At 49.4% G+C, this 25,507-nt stretch overlaps 3 protein-coding genes across 4 annotated transcripts in view; 2 read left to right on the forward strand and 1 right to left on the reverse strand.

The window, feature by feature from the left end:
* Positions 1-5,961, forward strand: part of GALNS (galactosamine (N-acetyl)-6-sulfatase) — an 81,300-nt gene extending 75,339 nt beyond the window's left edge. The window contains exon 15 of one of the 2 annotated variants that reach the window (XM_050922611.1): positions 5,905-5,961. The gene's annotated coding sequence lies outside the window, so the exon portion shown is untranslated. The remainder of the gene's footprint in view (positions 1-5,904) is intronic. The other variant, XM_050922612.1, reaches the window with a different exon arrangement.
* Positions 5,962-6,698: 737 nt separating this feature from the next.
* Positions 6,699-13,068, forward strand: APRT (adenine phosphoribosyltransferase). The gene is made up of 5 exons (XM_050922626.1): positions 6,699-6,904; positions 8,413-8,516; positions 9,482-9,615; positions 10,739-10,817; positions 11,257-13,068. Exons 1-5 carry the CDS (start codon positions 6,714-6,716, stop codon positions 11,397-11,399), a joined length of 651 nt encoding a protein of 216 aa, XP_050778583.1. The 5' UTR covers positions 6,699-6,713; the 3' UTR covers positions 11,400-13,068.
* Positions 13,069-16,161: 3,093 nt separating this feature from the next.
* CDT1 (chromatin licensing and DNA replication factor 1) lies at positions 16,162-25,122 on the reverse strand. The gene is made up of 10 exons (XM_050922602.1): positions 24,527-25,122; positions 23,492-23,650; positions 22,410-22,630; positions 21,235-21,429; positions 20,212-20,357; positions 19,460-19,563; positions 18,657-18,845; positions 18,234-18,368; positions 17,937-18,138; positions 16,162-17,069 (listed from the first exon to the last, which is right to left on the reverse strand). Exons 1-10 carry the CDS (start codon positions 25,064-25,066, stop codon positions 16,906-16,908), a joined length of 2,055 nt encoding a protein of 684 aa, XP_050778559.1. The 5' UTR covers positions 25,067-25,122; the 3' UTR covers positions 16,162-16,905.
* Positions 25,123-25,507: the final 385 nt, after the last annotated feature.

Below are 25,507 nucleotides of genomic sequence, written 5' to 3' on the forward strand. Positions count from 1 at the left end.
GTAAGGGTTGGGGCAATTCGATTTTTAAGGTATCTGACATGGTGTGATCTGGGGCATGGCAGAGGGTAGAAACATTGTTTTTCAGAAGTATCTTTATCAGCTCTCTGGCAGGGCCAGGGCTGCCAAGAGAGGGGGGCAAGTGGGGCAATTTGCCCCATGCCCTGGGTCCTGCAAGGGCCCCCACGAGGATAGAGTATTCTATAGTAATGCAATTTTTTTTAAGGAAGAACCCCCCGAAATTGCTTTGCCCCAAGCCCTCTGAATCCTCTGGGCATCCCTGGGCAGGGCTGATCTAGCATTATCCAGGGAGGGACCTGAGCCTCTATCAGAGGCATGAAAATCCCCTCCCTTCAGATTGCGGATAGAATCCTAACAAAGGGCTCCTGGGAGGCCCCTGCAGCACATGGGTGTGAGACATTTGCTTCTCTAGGAGAAAATGGCAGAGCGTCGTGGCAAAGTGGTGTGGTGTCTTGTGTTATCAATGCTAGCAGAGCTTTTGCAGATAGCATGGGAAGGTTTCAAAGAAGAAAGGAGAGGCAACCCAAATGGGAGAGGATGGTGAAAAGTAAAATATGTGTTCAGGGGGCATAGATCCATCAGTGATGAACAGAGGAGGAGGGAGATGATTTAAGTTTGCATTGATGGCACATTGCAATGTGGAGCTCCCACTTTCTAGCCAGTTTGCTATCCCTGGTGGGCAGGAAAATTACCTGAATAATTTCTTTCTGCTGAGAAAGCAGCCAAGATGCTGGAATAGCTGACTACCAGGGCCGGCGCTACCATTTAGGCGACCTAGGCAATGGCCTAGGGCACCAGAATTTTGGGGGGGCACTAATTTGCCAGGGGGGTGGCACGCAGGTCCGGTGGACCTACCGCAGTCATGCCGGCGGACAGTCCGCTGCTGGAAAGGCTCCGGTGGGGCTGCCACAGTCATTTCGGCGGACGGTCCGCTGGTCTAAAGGCTCCGGCGGACCTACCACAGTCATGCCTGCGGCAGGTGCACCGGAGCCTTTAGACCAGCAGACCGCCCGCTGGCATCACTGCGGCAGCTCCACTGGAGCCTTTCCAGCAGCGGACCGTCCGCTGGCATGACTGCGGTAGGTCCACCGGACCCGTGGGGGGTGGCGAAATGGCCGTCCGCCTAGGTCGTCAGAAACCCTGGTGCCACTCCTGCTGACTACACTGTACTTCAGTTGGTAAAGTAGCAAAACAAACTCTGATCCATCTAGAGGAATTAACAAGAGAGCTGAAAAGCCTTCATTCCAATGGAAAGTTTTATGTGCTTGATCTGTGTTTGTTTCTTCAGTTGTTGAAGGGCTGGTTGACTTGGGCCAGCTGTTGCAGAGAGGATTTGCTGGTGGCAGATAAGCTAATTTGACTTGGGAAAGTCCTATTCCTAATGGGAACTACTATCAAAATAACCCACACTGACCTTCTGCTGTTGTCTCTCTCTCTCCATAAAGCGCTTTCTAAGAAACATAAATCTCTCAGAAAGGACAACCTTTGCATTGACCTTCAGCTTCCCCCAGGCTTACACGTAATGCCTGGCGGTAATTAAAACAGGTGTCTTTTTGTCACTTTGCCAAAGCGGGTCCATATCCCTCCATGTATGGAATAGATAGGAAATACAGCTGTGTAGCCTGCAGTATGTGGTGTACATCTCCCCCAGGGGGTTGCACCAAGAATGTCTGATTAGAGCAGTCAGATGTCCATATTGAGGGAGAAGTCATGTAGGACCAGAATAGGGTGAAGACAGCAAGTGCGAAAAATCAGGACAGAGGATGGGGGGGTAATAGGCACCTATATGAGAAAAAGCCCTGAATATTGGGACTGTCCCTATAAAATCGGGACATCTGGTCACCCTAGACCAGGATGAAGACAAACTAAAGCCAGGTGCAGACTATGCGCTGTGTGTCTTAATTCATCGTGCCCTAGTCACAAATCACCATGGCGTTCTTTTCCTGGAGGCTTCACTTCCTGTGTAGGCACACCCTGATTTCCACTTTCCTGCAAAACGGGACTGCTGCCTATGGGATATGAAAGGGCTGTGAAAAACAAACATCATTTTCTTTAGATATACATACCAGAAGGCAATTTGGCCACAGCAAACTGCAGAGTCTAGACAGCAAGTCGTATGACTCTTAGGTTAATTGACAACCACTGGTATTGCTACATCCCTGAATGAAATCAGTGCGACCTCATGTTTCTGCAGCAGGTCTGCTCCAGCCTGCTTTCATTTGATTGGTCATAAGTAGCCAGTTTGGGCAGGGCTGACTCGCTCCTAACCTACTGGCTAGCCCACAAACGGCATGGAGACCTTCCAGTAAAACCCCTTGTGTGATTTATTTAGCGTTCCTCTTCACCGCCTCTGCAGACTAAGCAGCCTCATCCCAACAATAACGTGGAATCGAGCCCTCCGCTCATGACGGAGGAGAGGTCTCTCAAGGCACACTCCTGGCTGCTTCTCAGTCCCTTTACAGCTCCTTTCTGTGCCTCTTGTGCCATCTGGGCTAATGAGATAATTAGCCTTCTCCAGCCCATTTCTGTCTATCCATTGGGCACAGGTCCCATAGTCAGCTGCACTGTGGACTAATTGGCATTGCAGTGATCAGAGCCCTGGCCCAATTGCAGTTACTCTGTGTCACATCCCCACCTGGCCAGGACCCTCTTGCTGCCTCGCTGGCCGGCTGCTGCCTGGGAGCCCTGCTGTTGTTGCTGACATCATGGAGGAGGAAGACAGAGCTGCTGCTGCTGCTGGACTGAGTGGCTATACCATCTTTGTTACCTCCTGGGCCTGTGGTGCTTGTTGCTTTCATTGTGGAGGAAAGGGGAGTGGTGCAGAGCAGGGTTCTCTGTTCAGTGTCTCCCTCTGGCTCCCTGCTTTGGACCCTGTGACCATTGCATCCTGGCAGAGTCCGTGCTATACAGCCCCCAACTTGGTGCATAGGTGGTGGAGTCCCCTTGGTGTGCCAGAGGTTGGTCCTGGCAGGTACCACCCAGATTGGAGACCTCCTAGACTATGAGCGGGGGGGGGGATCCCCCGGGGCTTTCCACCCTTCATGTTCCCTGGCACATACTGCAGGAAGAGAGGGCAGCCTTACCACCCACCCCTCGGACTTTACTTGAGCGGGTCTTATGGGAGAGTGTTTCCCACCCATCCTTCACTCCTGGCCCTCTGGATCTTGTCATCGGGTCTCTGCCCCTGAGTCCTCTCTCCCCCAGCCGGTCACCCTGCATAACCTGAGCTCGCTGCATGACCTGCAGCCAGTTTGTTTCTGAACCACACCTAGGACACAGCTGTACATGCTCATGCTCCATCCTTTCACTTCCTCACCCTCATGACCCACTCCGACACCAAGGGGCAGGACCTCCTAACATCTGTGCTGGCCGGGTGAGCAGCCCTAGTAGGCCAGTCTGTATTCTACCCTGGGCCTGCAGCCTGCCGGGCATATCAGCTGGTGGCTCCTTCCCAGAGCTGTGAGCACGGGCGTGTACTTGGTGTGGCTCACCCTCCTCCCCAACACCTGCCCCTTATGCGGCATGAGGGAGACCCTGGCGCACATCTACCTCGAGTGTACCAGGATGCAGCCCCTTTTCTGGCTCCTCCAGAATCTTCTCCCGATGTTCTGGCCGCACCTCTCCCTACACCTCCTACTCTACGCACATCCCATCCGTGGCCCCGCAGAGTCGCGAGAACTCCTCCTCATCCCCGTCCTGGTGCTGGCCAAGGTGGCCGTCCACCATACCAGGAGGAGGTTGCTGGATGGGGAGGTGCTCTGTGACTGCAGCCTATTTCCGTTCCTCTCTTAGGTCACGCCTCCAGGCAGAGTTCTGGGCCACGTCTACTGGCTCCTGAATGCCTCCGAGGAGCAGTGGGCCCTGTCCAGGGATCTGTTCGGTGTCCCCCTCTGGCTCCCTGCTTTTGACCCTGTGACCCTCACTTCTGTCCCTGTTTAATCATTTGTTGTTCCCTGCCTTTACGTGAACCCTGAGTTTAGGGGCTCCTCCCTTTAGGCTGAGTCAGTGAGGGGCCTTCTGATGTTGCAGGCAGCTTGGGCCCACCTGCTCCCAGGAATTCAATAGGTGCTGTTGCTCAGCACTCTGTCGTAAAGCTGCGTACTCCTCGTGTTTTCTGTTACATGTACAACATACGCCACAGTTATTGTGTGTTTTTAAAGTGTGGGACTTGCCTAAGGCTACAAAGATGGTGGCAACTTAGGATCAGCAACAAGAGAATCCTGCCTACTGGGACCTGTCATTGCTCTAGGCTGCCCAGGGACCATCTTTGGGCTATTCAATAGGATTGTTGTCAGTGCAATGGGAAATCTATAAATCTAAGTCTCTCGGCTAGTATATTCTTTCTATTAGTTAGTTGAGGTCTGAACGTGCTGCAGAAGAAACAGGAGTTAAGAGTCTGATGTCAGGATGCTCTGCCCTGGGGTGGGCTGATGCTGAGCCATGTCATGCTGTCTGGAGTGGCTCATGGACAGTGAGTGCCAACCTCAGGGCAGACTGTCAAGAGGCAGGGCAAAAATTCCAGACTGGTGGTGACAAATGTGAACTCCTGGATCCCTGTGACAGTCTTACCATGGAGTCACACATAGTCCCCTTAGACTCTCCAGTCTCTCTCTCCAGCCAGGCAAGCTAGACTTAGTGATAAATGGTCACTTACACCAAAAATTGCTCCCGGGCCCAAGAGACCAGTCATTTACCCCAGATCAATTTGTGTCTTAGATCTCTCACCAAAGACAACACCTGTAGCCAACCCTGTAATAAACTAACTTATTTATTAACTAGGATAAAGAAATAAGAATTACTTACAGGTTAAAGCATGCAAACATATACACAAATGAGTTGCAATCTAAATCCTAAGAGTGACAGAGTTGTAGTGATCTTTCAATTCAAAGTGTCTTTCAGAGCAGACCCAGAGGTAACCCATGGAAATCTCTGGCTTCAGTTTAGTGTCTCTGGCCCCGTGAGAGTTCAAACAACAAAGAGATGGAACATTTTCCTGTGTGTCTGTCTGTTTTCCTTCATTCAGCTTCCAAGTCCATAGGATGAGCTTCCTTGCATGTAGCATTTCCAAGGTGTGATACGGCCATTCACCAATCCTTTGTATTGCAATGTTCCTTGATGGCCCATCTGATTTTGATAGTCTTTGGGGGGGACACACTTGTCCTATCTGAGTTCACAAGTTTAGAGAAAACATTTTCAAAGTTATAAAGCAAAATGTATATATTTCCTCATAGCCTGGTAAAATACAGATATTACAAATAAGATTAATGCATGCCGCAACTTACAAACATTCTTTAGTGTCTAAACACTAAATATGCTCTTGTAAGACTAATATCTATTTTGAGCAACACTAATGTATTGTTCCAATGAAGTGGGTTTTAGCACACGAAAGCTTAGCCACAAGTACTCCTTGGTTTTTTAGCTGATACAGACTAACACGGCTACCACTCTGAAACCTGTCACTAATGTACGAGTGACCTGATCTGGGCACCTGCTGTGAGTTTGTCAGTTCTTAGCTAATGCCTGCAGACTTTACAAGAGCTGGCATCTGGCCTGCCAGCATCACAAGTCATTAGTCCAGAACTGAGCATCCTCACACTTTCTACTTGATTTTTTTCCAGTTTACACAAATGAAACAACAGATTTTAACTGATACAAAATGCATACTCCAGGACGTACTAGTTTGTGCTTAATGTTCAGGTCATGCTGTGACCTATTTTATCAAATATTGGAGAGGGTGAGAGAGGTAGCAGGGTAGAGCCTGTGGCAGATCAGGGAATGGGTTTGCTTGGTATTGAATAACTATGGCTGACTTTTGGTAGAGGGCGAAAGTGACAGGTCATCCTGAGCTTTTGAACTGTTAACTTTTTTCTTTTCTGTTTTTTAAAGCCAGAAACGAGTTCAGACTCCTCTCGGAGATGCTGCGGAGTTAGTACTGTGTTGCTTCTGCTGAAGTGGCTTCCTGCGTGGTGCAGCGGGTCCTGCTGTAGCAGGACTTGCTCTTTTGGCACAGAGCATAAAGGTGAACAGTGTCATGACAGGGGCGGACAGCAAGGTGGCATCACAGGTGTAACCTCATAGCAGCAGGCAGGTGATGTGGCCAGAATCAATGTCATGAGGTCACTGTGTGTGTGACATCACGGGAGTGATCATCCAGTGCTGGTGTCATCATGGGGTGGCTGGAAGGGAGTGACGTCCTAGTGCTGTCACAGTGACCTCACAGCAGGAGTGACAGCATGACAACGTGCAGGTGTCAGCCTACTGCTGTGGGTGGCAGTGTCTTCATGGTCATGGTGGAAGGGAAGGTAACACCCTGGGGACGTTGTCACGGGCACCCATAGATGTGAGCTCATGATGCTACTGGGAGGGCAGGTGCTGATAGTGCAGGGCCACACCCCCAGCAACAGCCCCCAGCTTCCTCTCTACCCCTTCCAGCAGCAACTTCCACACTTCCTCCCCTTCCAGCAGCAACGGTCTCCCCCCCCCGCCCTCCTTCCAGCAGCAACGGACTCCCCCTCACATTTACTCCCCTTCCAGCTGCAACGGTCCCCCCCTCCCACACTGCCTCCCCTCTTCCAGCTGCAATGGTCTCTCCCCACACACTCCCCCCCTTCCAGCTGCAATGGTCTCCCCGCCTCACGCTTCCCCCCTTCTAGCTGCAATGGTCTCCCCTGCATTCCCCCCCTCCGCCTCCAGCAATGGTTTCCTCCGCACTCTCCCGTCTCCTCCCCCCGGGCAGCGCGCGAGGCGTTGGGCCGGCCGAGGGGCGCCTGCGCAGTGCGGGAGGTGCAGGCGGCAGCATGAGCGGGGAGCCGGGCGCGCGGCGGCGCCTGCTGGAGGAGCGGGTCCGGGCCTTCCCGGACTTCCCCGCCCCCGGGGTGCTCTTCCGGTGCGGGGCGGGGCGGGGGGGTGAAGGGGAGGGAGCGAAGGGGGCTAGCGAGGGGGTGGGGCAGGGAGCGAAGGGGGCTGAGGAGTGATGAGGAAGGGGGTGGGGGGCTAGGGAGGATGAGGCTGGGGGATGAGGAAGGGGGTGAGGGACTAGGGAAGATAAGGGGAAGGGAGCTGGGGGTGATGAGGGAGGAGGTGGGGGGCTAGGGATGATGAGGGAGGGGCGGGTCAGGGAGTAAAGGGGGGCTGGGGGTGATGAGGAAGGGGGTGGGGGGCTGGGGGTGATGAGGGAGGGAGTGGGAGGCTGGGGGATGATGAGGAAGGGGGTGAGGGACTAGGGAAGATAAGGGGAAGGGAGCTGGGGGTGATGAGCGAGGAGGTGGGGGGCAGGGAGTGGGGGATGAGGGAGGGGCAGGTCAGGGAGTGAAGGGGGCTGAGGAGCGATGAGGAAGGGGGTGGGGGGCTAGGGATGATGAGGGAGGGGCGGGTCAGGGAGCGAAGGGGGGCTGGGGGTGATGAGGGAGGGACATGAGGGCAGGACAGGTTGTGGGGCAGAGAAGCCCTGTGCAATTACACTGGTGCAGCATGCACACTAGGGACCAGCATGAAGCTTGGCGATGGCACAGCTGCCGAGTCCAACTGCCCTGGCACTGGGGATAGACTCGCTTGGCCTGCCTGGCTTTGTCCTTGGTCTGCGCTGGCCTTTGCCCTGAACGCTCTGCAGCAGGCAGCCCCTGTCCACCTCTGCCTGGTGCACTGAAGCTGAGCTCGGGCCCGGCCCATGACCCACAGGCTCCTGCAGTTACTTGGTCAGTGAGCAGCCAAGTTACACATGGGAGTAAAGTCACTTGGTGTGAAACTGAACTGGTGTGTAGCTTTGTAGAGTCAGGGGCCAAACTCTCTCCCAGCATGTTCTTATCTGAGCACCTTATCAGTTGTGCCTGAGACTGGTCAGGTAAATGTATGGGCTATATCTCTGCAAATAAAAAACACTTTGCAGATGCCCAAACACAGGCATTTCTTAATGAGGGCTGTTTCTGCTTTTTTTTTTTTTTTAATATCTGTGTCAGTGCTAGAACTCTTATTAAAAAAGTATGGATTTCATGATAATTTATTTTTCCATCACACACACTTTCAAAACATCTGAATTGTTTTGGCTCAGACATTCTCAGAAAAAGTCACCATCTGGAAATTCTCAGCCTGGAGTGTGAACACTTGGGAAAGTTCTGAGCATCTGAAAAAAGAGTTAGAATACAAGTGCTTAGGGAATCGTAGCAGCAGTTGCTAGCTAGATTTCTTCACTCAGTGCTGAGTCCAATCACTGTTTCAAGAGATCTTGTAAATAGCCCCTTTTGCAGCTATTATGAACTCCTGGAAATGGAGTGAGGACTCAAATCCACTTGTTTAAGAAGCTTGGTTTCTACATGGAGAGGGTGAACTGTGGGCTCTGATCTGTGTAATGTAGCTTTCAGGTTCCAGGGAAAACTCATTTTGTTCTTCTGTTTTTAGTGATATCAGCCCTTTGCTAAAGGATCCTATAGCCTTCAGGACTGTGATTGATATTTTGGAAGCTCATTTGAAGACACACTATCCACAGATCGACTTCATTGCGGGTGGGTAGCATGATAAATGTTTAGTGAAACTTCTGTAAAATACAATACAGAACATTACTGTCCATTCATACAGAGATGGCATGGTCAGAAACAATCCCTTTGAGGAGCCAGAAAAGATGGTATAACATCATGGTATTGCAACATTATGACTGTTTATCATAACATTTTATTCTGTACCAAACTACATAACACTATAGTGTGATGGCGGTTTTATTTCTGTTAGTTTTCTGACGTGCTGTTTTGAGTGTTGAACATACTCAAATATTTGGCAATAATTTCCTTTATTTAAAAAGATTTAATAGCAATAAGCAGTGAATTAGCCAACATAAGTGAATTACTACTCTGTCTTTCTTAGTCTATAACTTGCCTTTAAGCCAGGTCTAGTGTTATATAAATAGCAAAGACACAAGCTGTGTTTCCATTTTCTGCTTGTCTCAGAATGACTGGTTACAGACCAACTATAGCTGTGCCTTGTGGAGATAACTGTACTGTTCCAACGAACATGTTGTTTAAGGACATGGAGAATAATAAGTACTGAATGAAAGGGGGATGATTTGACAATAACCCAATGTCAATGAGTCTAGTGGACTCTATTCAGTTCTTAATGGCTGTGATCATATAAACCCATCCTGATGTGATACTGGGTTTCTGGCCCTACAGTTGAATTGATACTGAGACTTAATTTCTTATCAGTACAGACAAGAACCAGTTCACAAACGAATAGAGGGAGCTCCTAACATACTCTGGTGGTATATGTGGAACTCCAGGTTCCGGGCTGCATTTCATAGTAAGTCTGTGTGAATACAAACATACAATGCAAAGTAGGTGGGATTGCAAGTCAGTACAAATAGCTGCTAGACTCCCTGAATACAGGAAGATAACAGAAAAATTGAACGTTTGCAGAGAGAGTGAAAGCTGAAGTTTTCCCTTTGTTAACCGTGTTTTTGCTGCTCTGCTTTCCATAGGTCTGGATTCTCGTGGTTTCCTCTTTGGCCCAGTTCTGGCACAGAGACTAGGAATTGGCTGTGTGTTAATACGAAAAAAGGGGAAGCTTCCGGGTCCCACAGAATCTGTCTCATACGCTCTTGAATATGGCCAGGTAATAGCCAGAAGAGAACCCTTGGTGGACACTGCTGTAATTGCTAATATCTTGTTTGTTGAGCTCACTGAGCTACTTTGGGGATGAGCATGGTGGTGAGGTGAAGCCCATCTAATAATGTTTGGTGCTAGAGATTTTCACAGCCATTGTAGCCCTTCTGGGGCTGGTGATGAGAACACAGCACTGAGAGTCGGGCATTCTAAATTCCATTCTGGTTGTGCCCAGTGACTAGTTCCTACCTCATAGGGGTAGTGTGAGGCTTAACAGAGTTAATTTTGCAAACTATTCTGAGATCTTTGGAGAAAAGGCTTGGATCTGAGTGTATGTATTATTAATAGTACTGAGCATAAAAACTAATGGCTGCTGATTTTCAGAGGAACCTAGCTGAAGGACTGACAGCAAGTCCTGTGCTTCTGGAGAAAGGCCAGTGGAAAAGAAAGAAAGAAGTGGGGTTGCATGAAGATCCCCATTACTTTTTCCCACTCTTGCTTGTTTCAGTAAATGCTCTTTTTTATGGTTTTAAAGCAGGAAACACTTATTGCACAGCAGCTGGGTCCATGCCTGGCCCTTATTGGAAGAGATGTAGCATAGACTTGATAACTCTGCCTTAGCTAGCTAACTAATGCTGCTGAATACTATGGAGGCAAGCCTTCCCTTGCATAGTACAAAGTACTGCGGTAGTCATAAGCATTGCATGGGTCAGTCCTTAGGTAGAATGGGTTCATCTCTCTTGGAGGACAGAAAAAAAATGCTTCAATGGCTGGCTGCATATACATATATAGACACTAAAGGGCTGAAACCAGGGACTTTCTGCACCAAAACTACAAGAGTTTTGATCATGCATGCTTAGGCCAGTGTATTACATACAGGAGTTCCAGTCCCATCCTGGCTACTGTTTTGGGAGAGCTTATCTAACAAAAGGAATAGAATACACTGTGTTAGTGTGCACGATTGGGACTCTAAAGATCTCCTTTAGCTTGAGGCCTGTGTATTTAGGTGCTGAAAGTCAGGATTTCATTATTGCTGATGAATGTGATATCTGCATTTTGCGACACACTAACATTTTGAAAAGCAGTGCGCTATAAAGTGAGACTAGAAGAAAGTTGCCTTTTCAATCCTGCAGGCTGAACTTGAAATCCAGAGCGATGCCTTGGAACCAGGAGAGAAAGTGGTCCTCGTTGATGACCTGCTTGCGACTGGAGGTAAGAGCAGTCGCTTAGTTAAGTCTGCTTCATGTGTAGTTGTGCTTTAATTGGTATTGCTCATTCTATCCTCAGGGTGTTCTCTGCTAAAGCTGCTTTGAAGAGGACAGAACCTCTTTGTAAAAGTGTCCTTGTGACTTTATGGGGAGAGGGATGCAGCAGTTTATATTGTGTCTGAATAACTGTACTATAGTACCTGAAATCCCTGCCCTAAGGCCTGGTTTAAAAAAACATAAAAGCCACGTTGGAATCCATTGTCTCATTCTTGGCTTTGCAATGTGCTGTCTGACACTTTCTGAAAATCAGAAGTTACCTGTTTGCATGCTTCTAACCATGTGATTAGCGATGGCTTAAAGTTGGAACTAAGACTGTGTGCCTTGTCTGCTTGTAATATTTGGAGTGATTGTAACTCTCTCTGCTTAACGTCCCTGTTGTGCAGGTACCATGTGTGCAGCCTGTGAGCTGATGAAGAAGCTGAAGGCTGAAGTCCTAGAGTGTGTGGTGGTCATAGAGTTAAAATCTCTGAAAGGGGCAGAAAAACTGAAACCCTTCCCTGTCTACTCTCTGCTGCAATATGACTAATGAGCTTCAGATCAAAGAAGGTTGCTATGGTCTGATTGCAGCTGCCTTCTTGCTGAAGATCTGCTGCTGTTTCTTATCTTGATCAATTGTTTGAAGGCAACAAGCACAATTAACTATTTTGGGGTGAGAGGAATGGGAGGTCTGAATAATACATTCCTATGTGTTTTATTCCATTATTTCCTTGAGAGATGATAATACTAACCTTTACTTCAGTGTAGGGATTGAACAGGTGCTATATCATAACTACTACTGTTTATTTTCCAAGCCAAAGATTAAAACTTCCTTTTAGAGAGATCAGTGTGTAAAGGGTGCTGCTAAGCGCAGTAGCGAACTAGATGGAGAACTGAAGTGATGCCTTTTGTGGGACCCATGTACTGGCTTTTGATTTCAGCCAAAAATAGCCAGTACCATGCTGAGACTTTGTAATAGGCTCCTTAGAAATACCAGAGATGGAAATGAATTATTATAAAACAGGACAACGTTGTATGTGGCTTCAGAAGATTGGCTGCAATGTTCTCTCCTTTCCTTTGGGACACCGTGTGCGTTTGTGTTCCTTCCTGGCAGCGGAATGGGCTATTCATGTGGGAAAGGCAGGGACTGCAGATGGCAATGCAGAGTTAGTACAGATGAATCATTAGACCCACCCCTCCTCTGTTCCCTAAAGAAAGGATGAAGCGTCTCCCCATTACAGCAAGGGCAGTTAGGCCTCTCTTGTTCCAGCTCAATTCTCCTAAAATTGCTGTGCCGTTTATGCCCCCTTATTCTGGGGGAACTGACAGAGCTGAAAGTAGTTTTGAGAGGGGGAAAAAGTTGTCCGTTGATCCAAAATACCATTTAGAAGCCTTTGTATCATTCCAGTCTTGTGTTAGGTTTTGCTGTGTACTGCTACAGCTGTGGGTTTGGTGAGAAATGAGGAAGGGCTTTGAGATTTACTTGTGGTCGGGTGGAAGGAATCCATTTCTCTAGATCAGTGAAAACTAACATGGTATTGGACGTCTGTATGATGGCCTTTTTACTGCATCCACATGCTTGGGTTACAGCTGTTCTGTCAACTTTGTGAACTGTACACATTGGAATTCTTCAGTTTGCAATGCTAATGGCGCTGTGGTGACTTGTTCAGTATGAGAAATGGGTGAAAGTCCCCAGCATGTCATGCTCATCCATGCAAAACATGCAACTTTTTACATGCTCCCTTATATATACAGTAAAGTTCCCTGAACTCTGCCTTTATCTTCAAGTTCCAGTAAATTGAAAGGTTACTCAGAGCTTGGGTTGATACTGTTATCTCCCCTCCCTCCAACCCCTTCCAGTCAACTTCCTTGTTCCAAAATACCCTCCAGTATTGGCACTGCCTAAAAATGGAAGGGAAAGTGGAACTATGCTCACTTTGTGTGCTTCAGCATAAGCGCTAATATTAACAGCATTCTAGTTACTGTGTGGACAAAGTTTGATAGGCAGACTTTTAGAAAAAAGACTCCTACTTACAGTGTGTGATCTAGCTGTAACATCCAACTCTGTCACAGATGCTTACAAATCAGAGCCAGGGTACCCAAATCTCCTTATGGATGAGAAGGGATGCTTTGAATTGTAACTAATATTTGTAATGGCTGTCTTCAATTGAATCTGTAGCTGATTACTAAATAAATAGACCTTTTAATTCTCAAAACTATTTTGGTAGCAGGATGAAGTTGGTGTGTGTTTCTATGCCCATTTCTCTTCAAGAAACCAATATCCAGTGAAACAAGACATCTTGTGACTTCAGTGAAATTCAAAAGGGCTGGAAATTAGGCCAGCCCCACTGCTTTACATGCTGAGTTGAACCTTTAAGACAGGGGTAGGCAACCTATGGCACGGGTGCCGAAGGCGACACAAACTGATTTTCAGTGGCACTCATACTGCCCAGGTCCTGGCCACTAGTCTAGGGGGCTCTGTATTTTAATTTAATTTTAAATGAAGCTTCTTAGACATTTAAAAAACCTTATTTACTTTACATACAACACTAGTTTAGTTATATATTATAGAGTTATAGAAAGAGACTTTCTAAAAATGTTAAAATGTATTATTGGCATACGAAACCTTAACTTAGAGTGAATAAATGAAGATTTGGCACACCACTTCTGAAAGGTTGCTGACCCCTGCTTTAAGATATCTTCCTCATATCTGGTCTTACTGAATTTTTCCCCAAGCCTTGCCCTGTGAGCTCTCTCTGGAGATGCTAGAGAAGCCAACTTTGGGACTTGCTAATCTCACCCTCCTAGAACTGTAACACTTACTATTGAATCCTGCAAGGTAAAGAAAGGCAGTTACTTATTCAATGTCTTGAGCATACAGGGCAAGAAAACTTGCTTCCCCACAGGTTTGTGAAAGTGCACCTTACACATGAATTGCTCAGGGGCCACATTATATCACATAGGCATGCAGTTAAAGAGTAGGAACTGTAGAGAGGGTTTGGGCATTTGCTTCATTGTAGGCTCCCCTCGTTTGGATAGAACCACCTGTAGGGTGATGCTGCCGAAGCCATGCAACTTGTCTACAGCCTGAGTTGGATTTAGCTCTGAAGGGTGGGTTGTGAGTGGTATAGGCCTCCCCCTAGTTACAGATCTAGTGTCCTTTACAATCCCCCAGGCCTGCTTGCTTACCAGATGCAGGGCTGGTGCAACCCATTAGGCAACCTAGGTGGTCACCTAGGGTGCTAACATTTGGGGGGGGGTGACCGCAGCTGCTGGATATTTGGCTGCCCCAGTTGTCAGCAGTATTTTGGGGGCAAGACCTTCCACTACATCTGTTGGGGTGGTATTTTGGGGGAAGGACCTTCTGCCACCTAGGGTGCCAAAATTGGCAGGGCTCCTGACCAGATGTGTAGCCAAGCACTTGTTAACCTTAAACATCAGATGTTCCGTTTCTTAGGTCTATAGGAGTACTGGGGTTAATTCTCTCCAAGCTTCAGAACCAGGTAGTGTTAAAAGAGACACCAGTCCCCAAATAGGACATTACAATTCTTTGGGAAGCCTCCAGAGGATATTTAAATTTAACTTTGAGACCGAGCCTGTGTAACAATCTGTACCTCTCCTGCACACTTGGCACTGAAGGCAGGAGAGTGGCTATGGAGAAATTAAGTTCCACCCAAAAGACTCATGGAAAGTAGCTGCAGCACTGTTGCAATTATGTTTTTTGACTGCCAAAGCATGGCTCTGGACCCATGTGGTGCCAGAAACAGATAGGAGCAAGGCTTGGACTGTACCCTCTCTCTGGCTTCAGGGCAAGTTTTTTTTATACTGAGATAGCTAACTTGAGTTACCTGTCTTGATTGTAAAATAGCCCTGTAGTTTTTACCTTAATGTAGCTAGTTGTGGTCAGCCTGGTCTCTTCCCCTTTGACCTGCTACATCAAGGTAAAACCTAGCACCTTCTTATCATTAGGATTTTACAGTAAGAGGTAACTCCTCTTAGGTATCTCACTATAAAGAAAACTTTTTGCAGTGTAACTATGCCAGTCTCATAAGGGTAGGTGAAAGCTAGCTTTTTGTTTCAGGTTCTTAGCATAGAGCACTGGACATCAGTCTTACCTTGGGGGAGGGTTTGAGTATCTCCATTTTGATAGAAACAACATTGCTAAAACCCCAGTGGTCAAAAAGCATGATTTTTATTTGTCTTGAGCCTTTAGAGGTCAAGTTTTCAGCTTTTTTTCCCCCTGCACCCAGGCACTATAAACTTGTGAAGCTGAGATTTTCATCTGATCCAGTGACTTGAAAAGTCAGGATGTTAAAGTGTTTTTCCTTAAAATCCAAGAGGTGGCAGTGGTGTACAAGGGATTTGCTCAAGACCTCACAAAGGTGTATGTGTGCTAGATGTGATCAGATTTATCTACCACGTTTCCTACTCTTAGTGAAAAGCAACACTAAGTTGTCTTTGTTCTGTTACACAACAGCTGCTTGTGTGTCATTACCTAGTGCTAGCTCCTGCATGTGAGACCAGTCTGTCTCCTGCAGCACCTTCTGAATCTGCTCCCTCAATTCGATGGGCCAGCCTGGCTGTAGTTTACCCAGTGTAAAGAACAGCTGCTCACCCTTTGTACTTCTGGTATAAATGAGCAATAACTCAGTCATGTCCTAGTGCTTGAGACAAGGAAGACTTGTTCCTTACCTGCACCTTTGAGGTAACTCCTCCAAGCAGTATTTGTATATCCTGAGGTCTTTTGAGCTGACAAAGCCCTTGCTAGCACTCACCTGGGGGGCACCTCAGTGATGTGTAAGTGCAGGGGCTTAGGGTCCCCCCTCAGACTTACAGCATGGACCATCCAGAACAGAGTTCTGTCAACAGGAGCTTAATGTTCTAGCAGTTTGCAACACATTTTAAAAGCGGTACATGAACCAGCAGTTAGGGGGTACAGAGCATTCTTCATTTGTGCTAATTAGATTATGCCGCAGTTGCCTAAAGCTGTCAGCAGTTCCCTTCCCTTGAAGGCCTAATCTTTGATTAGGTACCAACCAGCCAACCCCCCTCCCCCCACCCACCCCACCCAAACTGTACTCTCAGCCAAGCCTGTATGTACAAAAGCTGCAGTCATTTCTTTGCAAACCCCTGCTCATTTTTTCCAAGAAGTCTCTTTGCATGAATTGGCTGACAACCCAAGCCTTCCCCCTGCTGGTAATTCACAAAGTTCAGCTGCAGAGAAACCTCAGCAACTACAGCTGGAGTTAGGGAGCCTCAAGCAGCCCACTGTTTAAGGCAAGAGCTTTCTTTAAAGCAGGGAGGACTGCTACTGCCAATCATTTAGAAGTTTAATAGCAACACATTTCAACAATAATATGTACATGAGTTGAACACATCAGAGAGCTGGAGTAGTCAGATGCATATTCTCTCTCTCTAAAAAACAGAACATTTAAAAAAGAGCCCCTGGGATTTCTTTTCCAAAGGAAACTTCATTTTTCTCACTTACTAGAAATGGCATACGATTCTATCCACCCCCACAGCACCTTCAGCTAATGGAAGAAATGGAGGCAAGTTGTCATATTGGAAACTTGTTCAAGGGAATTAAACGTTACATCATTGTTCAGAGAGGGGGGTCTGGCTTATGTAACTAAGGCCATGCCAGCCAGAGATGCTCAAACACCCCTGCTCCCACTGTGGCCTGAGCAGTTTATTTGTTGTACTAAGTTGCCCATAGTAACTAAGCAGTGAGGGCTTTAAAAAAGGGAGCAATTTAGGTGGGAAAGCCAAATGCAACCTCCTACTGGCGGAAGGCATGCAGTAGTGAACATAATATATTAGCCCTCATGTTTGAGGGCCAGGGGAGTTGCCCAGAACTGTGCCAAACAAACAATTTAGGATCAAAGAGGCTTGTCTACCTTCTTGGTTTCCTGTGCATATGTAGAAACCACTGAGGTCACAAGCAGCCCAAAAGGGAGTTCTCTGCAAGAACTTAAGAGGGCCCCACCTGTGCTACATTCAGAGGCACATCTAATTAAGATCAAGGTCTAACCCCCAGCCATCCTCCCCCGCAGGAATCAGAGCTTCTCCTCCTCCTTAATCATCTTTGTCAGTCTCTCCACAATGATATTGAGGTCCATGCTCTTGTCCAGCTTGATGTAGGTGTCTTTCCTGATTGGATGGAGGATGACCCAGTCAGGCAGCAACTCCGAGAAGAGGTGTAGGTGTTTCTCCATTTCACCTGGAGAGAACCGGAAGTGATCAGCAAGTCTGTTTCAATCAGCTATCAGCCAGTGTATTACACATTCGGCAGCAGTTCTGGCTTCTGCTCCCTACCCAAATCACAGAACCATGAAGGTGAAATTCCTCCCAGCCATTGCTTCCAGGCTTTGAGCTTAGCCATCAGTTACACAGCTGTGCTTGGCACTGCTGGTTCACAGTGGAGCCCTATAAAAATATTCCCCCTCCTCTCTCCATCAGATTACAGCAGTTTTTTTTTTGTTTTTTTTAAAAGGAGTTTAGACTACCCCTGAGTTTCTCATGTCTCGGGGAGAGGCTACAGAACTCACGTTACCAAGCAGATGAAGTAGTGTCAGTTTCTACATTGACAGGCAAACTAGTCTCTAGGGTGGGTGCGGCAGCTATGCATTTTGAGGGAGCACAGAGCTGCCTGATAAAGACTAGACCCTTAACTTCCACCAAGATAGGTCTTAGGGAGACCGCTGAAGGAAAACAAGTGTTTACTATTGCTCCAGTGATGGGATAAGCACCATTCCAGGAGGCCAGCAAGACTAGCAAGCTGAGCAGGAGTTAGAAGTGAGGCTAGAAAGTAAAGACTCTGTCCATTGGGATCCTCCAACTACAGCTAACTCCATAACAGCTTTTCAGCTACCAAAAATGTAGTTTAATATGGTAGCCATAGCAACCTCTAGAGGTAAGTGGGGCCAATGGTACCCATTCCATGCTTCCTCGCATTCAGCTATACCTCTACTCTTGGGGTGGCAGGAGATGCTGGATTTTGTGACTCAGAACTCACTGTAGGCTCTTTAGATATATAAGAATCTCATGTGCCAGAGGCAAAAACCCCTCTCCAATCCCCCTCTATTACCAGATGTCATTGTGGTACGGTAGCTCTCAAGCATCCGCGTACATGCCACCTCCACAGTCAGCGCCTGCTTCTTCTCAGCCACGAACACATTACGTAGGAAGCGTGCCATCTCTGGCAGGCGTGAGATCATGACGAGCCGCTCCTCCTGTTGTGGGTTTCGGGTCATCAGAGCCTGCAGTTTCTGAGCCTCCTTTGCTCTGATCTAAGGAAACAGAGGTTAGTGGGGGGTTGGGTCAGACACCCTCCAGACCCCCCTTGTCGGGCCACTACCTCTGCAGTCACAACCAGGTTACTCACCCTCTCTAGCAGGGCCTGGGACACCCCTTTCAGGGCACTGGAGGTGTTGGCCGTGGGTGTTGCTTTGGGGTCCTCATGATTTCCTGGGCTGGTTTCAGCTGTTCTTAGAGCCAGGTTGGCAAGAGCCTTTTCCATCTGTTCACACGAAGGAGAGTCAGAGGTCACATGGGGGAGCTGAAAGGTGTACCCAGGGAGCCTACGCTTGAAGCTAGGGGTATGGTTCCCAACTGCAGAGTCTTTGATCAATAGCAGGGAAGAGTGTAACATGGAGTCTCCTCCCCAGGGAGGAGTGGGTGCTTGAGTATTACTGTGACTGGGTCACAGGAGTACCAATGATCACATAGATGTGAGGGCATAACATGTTCATCATGACCAGCCAGTATTGGTGCCGTGTACTCCAGCCTAAGCAGCTCTGTCCCTTACCTTTGGGGTCATCATGCTCCGGGCCTTGGTCAACACCTCCTGCGCCGTGGTCAGCTTGTCCACCTGAGGGGGCTGGGGCAACTCAGCGGGTATTATGTCTGGCACCTCATCTACATTGAAGCGAGGGTGCCATCTGGTCAGCTTGTCATCTGGTATGACCATTGGGGGGCTGAGGGAAGCCATGAATGTCTGGAATGAAAAAGAGGTGTGTGTGTGTCAGACGCTGCAAGTCAGATACCCAGTAAGAGGTTGGTCTTGTTACCCTTGAGCTACCCATTAACCTCACTGCAGTGTTGTGCTTTTAGCACAGTTTAGTGTCATGTGTCTATGAGAAACCAGAGCCAGGAGATTCCAGGACAAGTCTGTCTCCTTAGGAGAATCCTGATCCTTGTCTCAGTGTTTCAGATTCTCTCTCCTCCCTGGCTATGATTCCACAGACTGAACGGTTTGGTGGTCCAATCATGTACTTTTATTTTGGATCCCAGGCCCCTCAGTTAAGTGGATTCTCATCTCTGCCTCTAGATATCAAAAGTGTCTTGGGGAATCCCAGATCCCTTAGGGTCACTTGCTGGCTTTCACCTACAACAGAGCAGGTCTCATCATTGCATGATGGGGAACTTCTGAATTGGAGATATTTTTAAGGAGACGATTGCTTAGCTTCACGAAGTACAGGAGAACGCAGCATCCCCGAACAATAATAAGGTTACAGATGGCTGCATGCACAGATGGCAGATTCACTCAGTCTGCATGGCCCATGGTCTATACCAGTCTCCCCACGATACCAAAAAACTCAAGCCATTCACCTTGTGATGCTGTTTGACAATGTTCACCAAGTTCCTGCTGAACACCCTCCTGCGTTCCAGCAAGCGCGATGCGGACAGGTGCGGATGGCCATCTACTTTCTCCTCTAAAGACAAAAGACGTTCCTTCATTATCTCCAGGTCCTGCAGCTGGGAAAGCTACAGGGGGAGGACTGGCAGGAAGAGCTGGCTGCAGCACCCCAGATCTGACACATGCCATCACACTGCTGCAGCTGTAAGTACGGGAGCATGAAGCAATAGCCTCCAGGGCACGAGAGCCCCTCTCTGCTAGTCATGCCGAATGTCATCATCTGCTTCAGAGCCGGCCCTCCACCCCCGCCTGCTATGCCACTGCATCCCAGCGAAATAAACACAACACCTGGATGAATGCAGAGCACCAGCGTAGCCAGAACCGGGAGTGCCATTGACAGGTTTATGTTCTGAGCCAAGTTTCAAAGGAACCCCTGGAAAAGACAGGTAGAGATCCACTACCAGGCCAGTAGTTTTATATGCCTGACCCACTGCTGGAACAGGTCAGAGCTGCTCCCCACTCTTCCCACATTCAGGGAAGTAGCCAGATTGTCTCAGTTCCGTCAGACACAGTGACCTTGTCTGGGGAAGGTTTCCAGAGATCCAGACATCCCTTCCCAACAAGTCCCACTAGGGATCATATCAGAGAGAGAGCTTAGAGCCCAGCCTGCCAGCAAGGTCTCCTCCACAAGGGCTCTGAGCAGACAGTATCCTGCAGCACATACCTTCCCCCAGCACTGGCTCTATGGTGAGCTGGTAGCTGGATTTCTTCAAGAAACTGCTGAAGGTTGGGACGTTCTTCTCCTGGCGGAATTTGTATGAAGTGGGGTACACAGCTTTGATCTGACCCACATTCCTCTGTTCAAACTGCCTGTGGCATTGCAGGAAGAGTCAGAAATTAGTCAGCAGCACTGACACAAACGAGCATCAGCAACAAGTGCTTAAACTCAGCAGCCCTGATGGAAACCAGAGCAATGGGAGGGCCCCAGGAATCAGAGTCCCTGCCTGCAATACATATGGGAGTCAGCCGCAAGGGACAGAGAAGCTGCGAGTTAAAGAGCAAATCCTGTCCTGGGAAGTGGTCTGAGTACTGGTCCCGGGGCCAAGGGCTCTCCAAGTCTAATCCCAGTCCTGACACTGGCTTCCTGTGGCCTTGGGCAAGTCACTTAATGTCTGTGCCGCAGGTCTGCTCTCGAACACGGAGAGTCAGGGGTTTCCCCTGTGATGGGAAAATCGATTTGTAAGAGGTGCTGCAGATAGAGCAGTAAGGAGTGGGAGTCACTCCACTTCCTCTAGCCAAGTCTCCCTTGTGCCAGCATCACAGACTCCTCCCCCTCTCCCACCCACATGGATACATCCAGCAATGCCCACAATCCTCAGCTATGCTGAGTCTTTCCTCATGTAGAGGGAAAGGTTACAACCAGCATGTATCACAGGTAGCCAGAACAGGTGCAAACCCCCTGCCCCACAACCCTGCCATATATGTATGCTTCCATAGGTCCCTCTTTGAAGGCTTGGGAAGTCTGCATAAGAAAGCACAAGCTCTTCCCGTGCACTTGAATCCTGACCTTCTTAGATGCTGCTCATTGTGCACCTGCTTTGTACTAGGCACAAGAATGGAAAAGTTCACAGCTGTTATGCTGCTGGCACAATTACAGTGAATGCAGAATTCTGAGTCCTACAGCTCTATGGCAATTGCTCATATAAAGAGCTACCCACTGACAGGAGGAGGAGGAGGAGGAACTTACTTGTGCATTATATCTTGGACACCCTGTTTGACCTTGGCAAAGGTTACAGTCTCCGAGCGATTGAAGAGCATCCCCACAATGGTGTCCATGCTGCGGAACATCTCTGCCAGTACCTTGTATTTATAGGGCAGTGAGAGACCTGGGGGAATATCCTGAGCAAGGGTGTGGAATCGCTGATAGGCAGGTGCCCTCTCACTGACAGAAGGGAAAAGTGACCAGGAATTAGACTCACAACAAGGAGCTTCAACATGAGATTAACAGCAGGTGTCTGTGAGTAAGTGTGTGAACAGACTGGAAATTGGTTTGCTACTCAGAAAGGAGGCCAGTAGGAAAGCTGGCCAGTTTCAGGTGTGGCAGAAATCTTGGAGTCGGCGCTGACATGGCAATTTGATAGTCATACAATCCCCAACCTCTGCAATCTTTTCCCTCTATGTTCCCCAAGGAACAATCCTGTGCTGGCAGGATGGGGATGAATTAGATGAGCTGAAAAGGTCCAGCTCAAATTCTGAGGCTGTGCTACATATTTCCAGAAGCAGAGTCTCTTTCCTTAGCCATCAGAATAGCGATAAGATACAGACGAGTTTCATCCCAAGTTCACTACAGCATCTGTGTAGTGCTTTCCTCAAGTGACCCTGCTGAAGGCTACCCCCACCGATTGGCGCGCTCTGCTTCAACAAAGAAACCCACCCGCTTCTGCTGTCCAGAGCATAGGCGGCAGCAGGTCACCTCTCAGGGATCTCTCTCGCAATGCCATGTTAGTGCCCAGGAGCAGACGTTCTCAGAAGTAGCCACTCATTTTCAGCCATTTAGTGCTGCTGCACATACTTGGGTGAACTGGGCAAGCAGGAGATGTTTGGTCTTGAAGTATAAAGATCCCATCTATGCTGAACCCCAGCTACTGGATATTAAACCTCAGAAACATGGATGTTTGAGAGACCACTGGAGAGCCGCAGCATTTTGCTACCCAAGTGCCTTGGGCTACATTCTACCTCTGCCTTGTGGGTGGTAATTAGCCCTTCAGGAAACCCAGAGCAGCATTAGTTTTACCAGTGCTGACTACAGCAATTAACCGGAACCCCAGGTCTACTATCCCAGACTTTGTTTCAGCGCCAGGTTAAAACACACACTACAGGTGAAGTTCTGATCCCAGCTATCCCCCACAGGTGGCTTCTCACCTGGCTTCTGCGGCTGGCTCACAGGTCTCTTTGCATGGTTGCAGCCCAGCTCCCTCCCCCTCCTCTGCCTTCCTGTTGCGGATTTTGGATTGTAGCTCCTGCACTTGTTTCAGGCGGCTTTTCAAGTCACTGCAGGTCTCAGAGGGGCAAGCTGGCAGTTTGGCTTTCCAAGTCAGCTCCTGGAGTCTCTGCAGGCGGTGTTTCAGCTCCTTGGATGAAACCTGGAATGGGGAGTGGGAAGGTAACAGACACTTAGGACTTTTAGGATGGAAGACTGTTTACAAGTAACGCTCAGTTGTTCTTCTGGAAGGTCAGCATAGCTCCCAGTGTCACTTATACTCCTATAGAATCATTTATTTAGCATGCAGGGGGCCGATCTAGGTCCAGCACACTTGCTGAACATACCAGGCACGTGCTGGTATCTCAAGGACAACAGAAGTGGGTTAGTGATAAGAGATTTCATAACGGATTCTGTGGGAATTCTGCCCCAACCCAGCTTGTGTTCCATTCCCCCTTGGCGTTCACATGCAGTTAGATGCTGCTGCAGGGCTAAGGCCTGGTCTACATTACGCTGTTAAACCGATTTTAACAGTGTTAAACCGATTTAACGCTGCACCCGTCCACACTACACTGCTCTTTATATCGATTTAAAGGGCTCTTTAAATCGATTTCTGTACTCCTACAAAATGAGAGGAGTAACGCTAAAATCGATATTACTATATCGGATTAGGGTTAGTGTGGACGCAAATCGACGTTATTGGCCTCATTATTTTACAGTAGCTACCCACAGTGCACTGCTCCAGAAATCGACGCTAGCCTCAGACCATGGACGCACACCACCGAATTAAAGTGCCTAGTGTGGACGCGCACAATTGACTTTATAATATCTGTTTTATAAAATTGGTTTAAGCCAATTTGAATGTATCCTGTAGTGTAGACGTAGCCTAAGAGCGAGGGGGTTTGTATGCACCATCAAGCCACTTCTGAGGGTGAGCGAGCAGAAGAGCCCAGAGTTACTAGCAGAGCTCACTCAGTGGAGCCCGTTCCCAGTCTCAGGGAGAGAACACATGCTCTTTCCATACCTGCTTAAGGCTTATGTTTCCCTCTAGTGTAGCCAGGCCAGACTGCAGCCCACTCTCTGGACCTGGTGAGACGGTCACATTCACCAGGTTCTTCACGTTCTTGTTAAGGGAGGACGGGGTTGGGGGTCTGAGGGCAGCACTGAAGCAGGGGCTGGAAACCTGCAACGGGAATTGGTTCGGTTAGAACATTGTTACTCACCACGGAGTGTCCCAGCTTTAGTGGGAGACAAACCTTCCTATAGCTACGAGTCAGCAAGTTACTAGAGCTACAGTCAAAATCAGATTTTCTAATACACAGTGAATCCAGGTCCAAGCAGCGTGGTGCAACTAACAGACAGCATTAGTTCTTCGGCTTCCACCCCCCCCAAGCACGCAGGTTGTTATCAGCCCTGCACCAGCTATTACAGACTGGGATTAGGGATTCCATCCCTGGCCCCGTCTACATTAGGTGCATTTTCAAAATGTTTTCTACACTGGTTCTGCTCCACCAAGTTTTGCAACATCCGAAACCCTAGCAGAGATGGGCCACCAGCTGCTGCAGGCTGTTAATACTGAGTCACTGCCCTTTATCAAAGCAGATCTCTCCAGATTGCACAGAATACCGGCAGCCTGTCTACACTAGAACTCCCAGCGTTCTTAACACCAGTATGAGCAACAAGGGAAGATTCCTCCCCTCGTGGTAAACAGGACCCCAAACTCATTGCTCGGGTTTGTTGCCCGCAGGCATGGGCCCTGTTTGCTTCAATGGGGTGTGAAGTAGGAAGCACAACAACGTTAAAAGACGCTGTTAACTATTCCCCTGCTGATATTTTTGTCACTGGATCTTCAGCGCAGGCCACGGGGGCATCTCGGGCCCCATTCACAGGCAGCTCAGCAGCAGGCAAGCAAGCAATACGCGGTATGGAAGGTCCCAAGGGCCCCCCCGTTCGCAGGCCTCATTATGAAGGGAACCCAGACCTCCGGAGCCAAATCTGCCCCCGTCCAGGGGTCTCACGCGGGTCTGGGCTGGCCAAGGGCCTTCAGGGAGGTACCTACCGTGACTGCCGCCTCCTGCTCTGTAGCCTGCGGGTCTCCATCTGCGGGCAGTACCAGCTTCTTCCGGGCCGCTCTCCTGCTGTTCCCCTGGGGCTGCAGCCCGGCTGGGGGGCCGGCGTTCCGCTCCGCGTCCAGCTCCTGCCTACCCCGCTTTCTGCCGGTCAGGGTCCGTGCCGGGGGCTGTGGGGAGCCAGCCTCGGGGCGCCGCGGGGTGCGGGGCGAGGCCAGCAGCTGCTGCTGGTGGGGGCTCAGGGGAGGCAGCGCGGGTGCAGCGCTCACCGCCGCCCCGTGCTTATTTTCCAATCCCACCAGCTTGGCTCCCGGGCTGGCTTCTCGGCGGCTCGCCCGGGGCTCATGGCCGCTCCCTCCCGGGATCGCTAGCGGGGCTGCGGTAGGCCGGCTTTGGGAGCGGGCGGCCCGGCGCTCCTCCCCGGCCACTGCTCCCGCGGGCCGGGCCTTCCTCCGCTTCGCGCCCAGCGCTCCGTCCCGGGCGGGCTTTTTACTGCGGGAGAAGAAATCGGTCACCCGGAGCTGAGCCATGCCAGCGGGCCCGATCCGGGGCGCCCCGCACGTGCTCCGCGAGCCCGGCTCTCCCGCGTTCCCAATGTATCCAACTTCCGCGGGAGCCCCGCCCCCTGGCTGCGGCAGCTGCGCACACGGCCCCGCGCGCAGAATTGGCGCCAGTTTTCTGGGGCAGGCCCCGCCCGCAGCCCCTGGCCGCCTGCTGCCGGGTCCCTGCGGCGGGAGAGCCCTGGGGGTGGCGCGGGCACAGGCGTGTGCGGTGTCCCGCGGGCGGTGTCCCGCGGGCATTGCAGTCGCTTGGAGAGGAAGGATGGTGCAGGGCTCAGGGCCAGGCTGGGGCCAGGGGAGCGCTGGAGTCAGGGCTTTGCTCTGGCACAGATTTCACCAGGACCTTGGGCATGTCACTTAGTATATAAAATCCTGAGTGGTGTGGAGAAAGTGGCTACGGAAAAGTTATTT

This window comes from Gopherus flavomarginatus, chromosome 14 (genome assembly GCF_025201925.1).
Source record: "Gopherus flavomarginatus isolate rGopFla2 chromosome 14, rGopFla2.mat.asm, whole genome shotgun sequence".
Taxonomy (NCBI): Eukaryota; Metazoa; Chordata; order Testudines; family Testudinidae; genus Gopherus; species Gopherus flavomarginatus.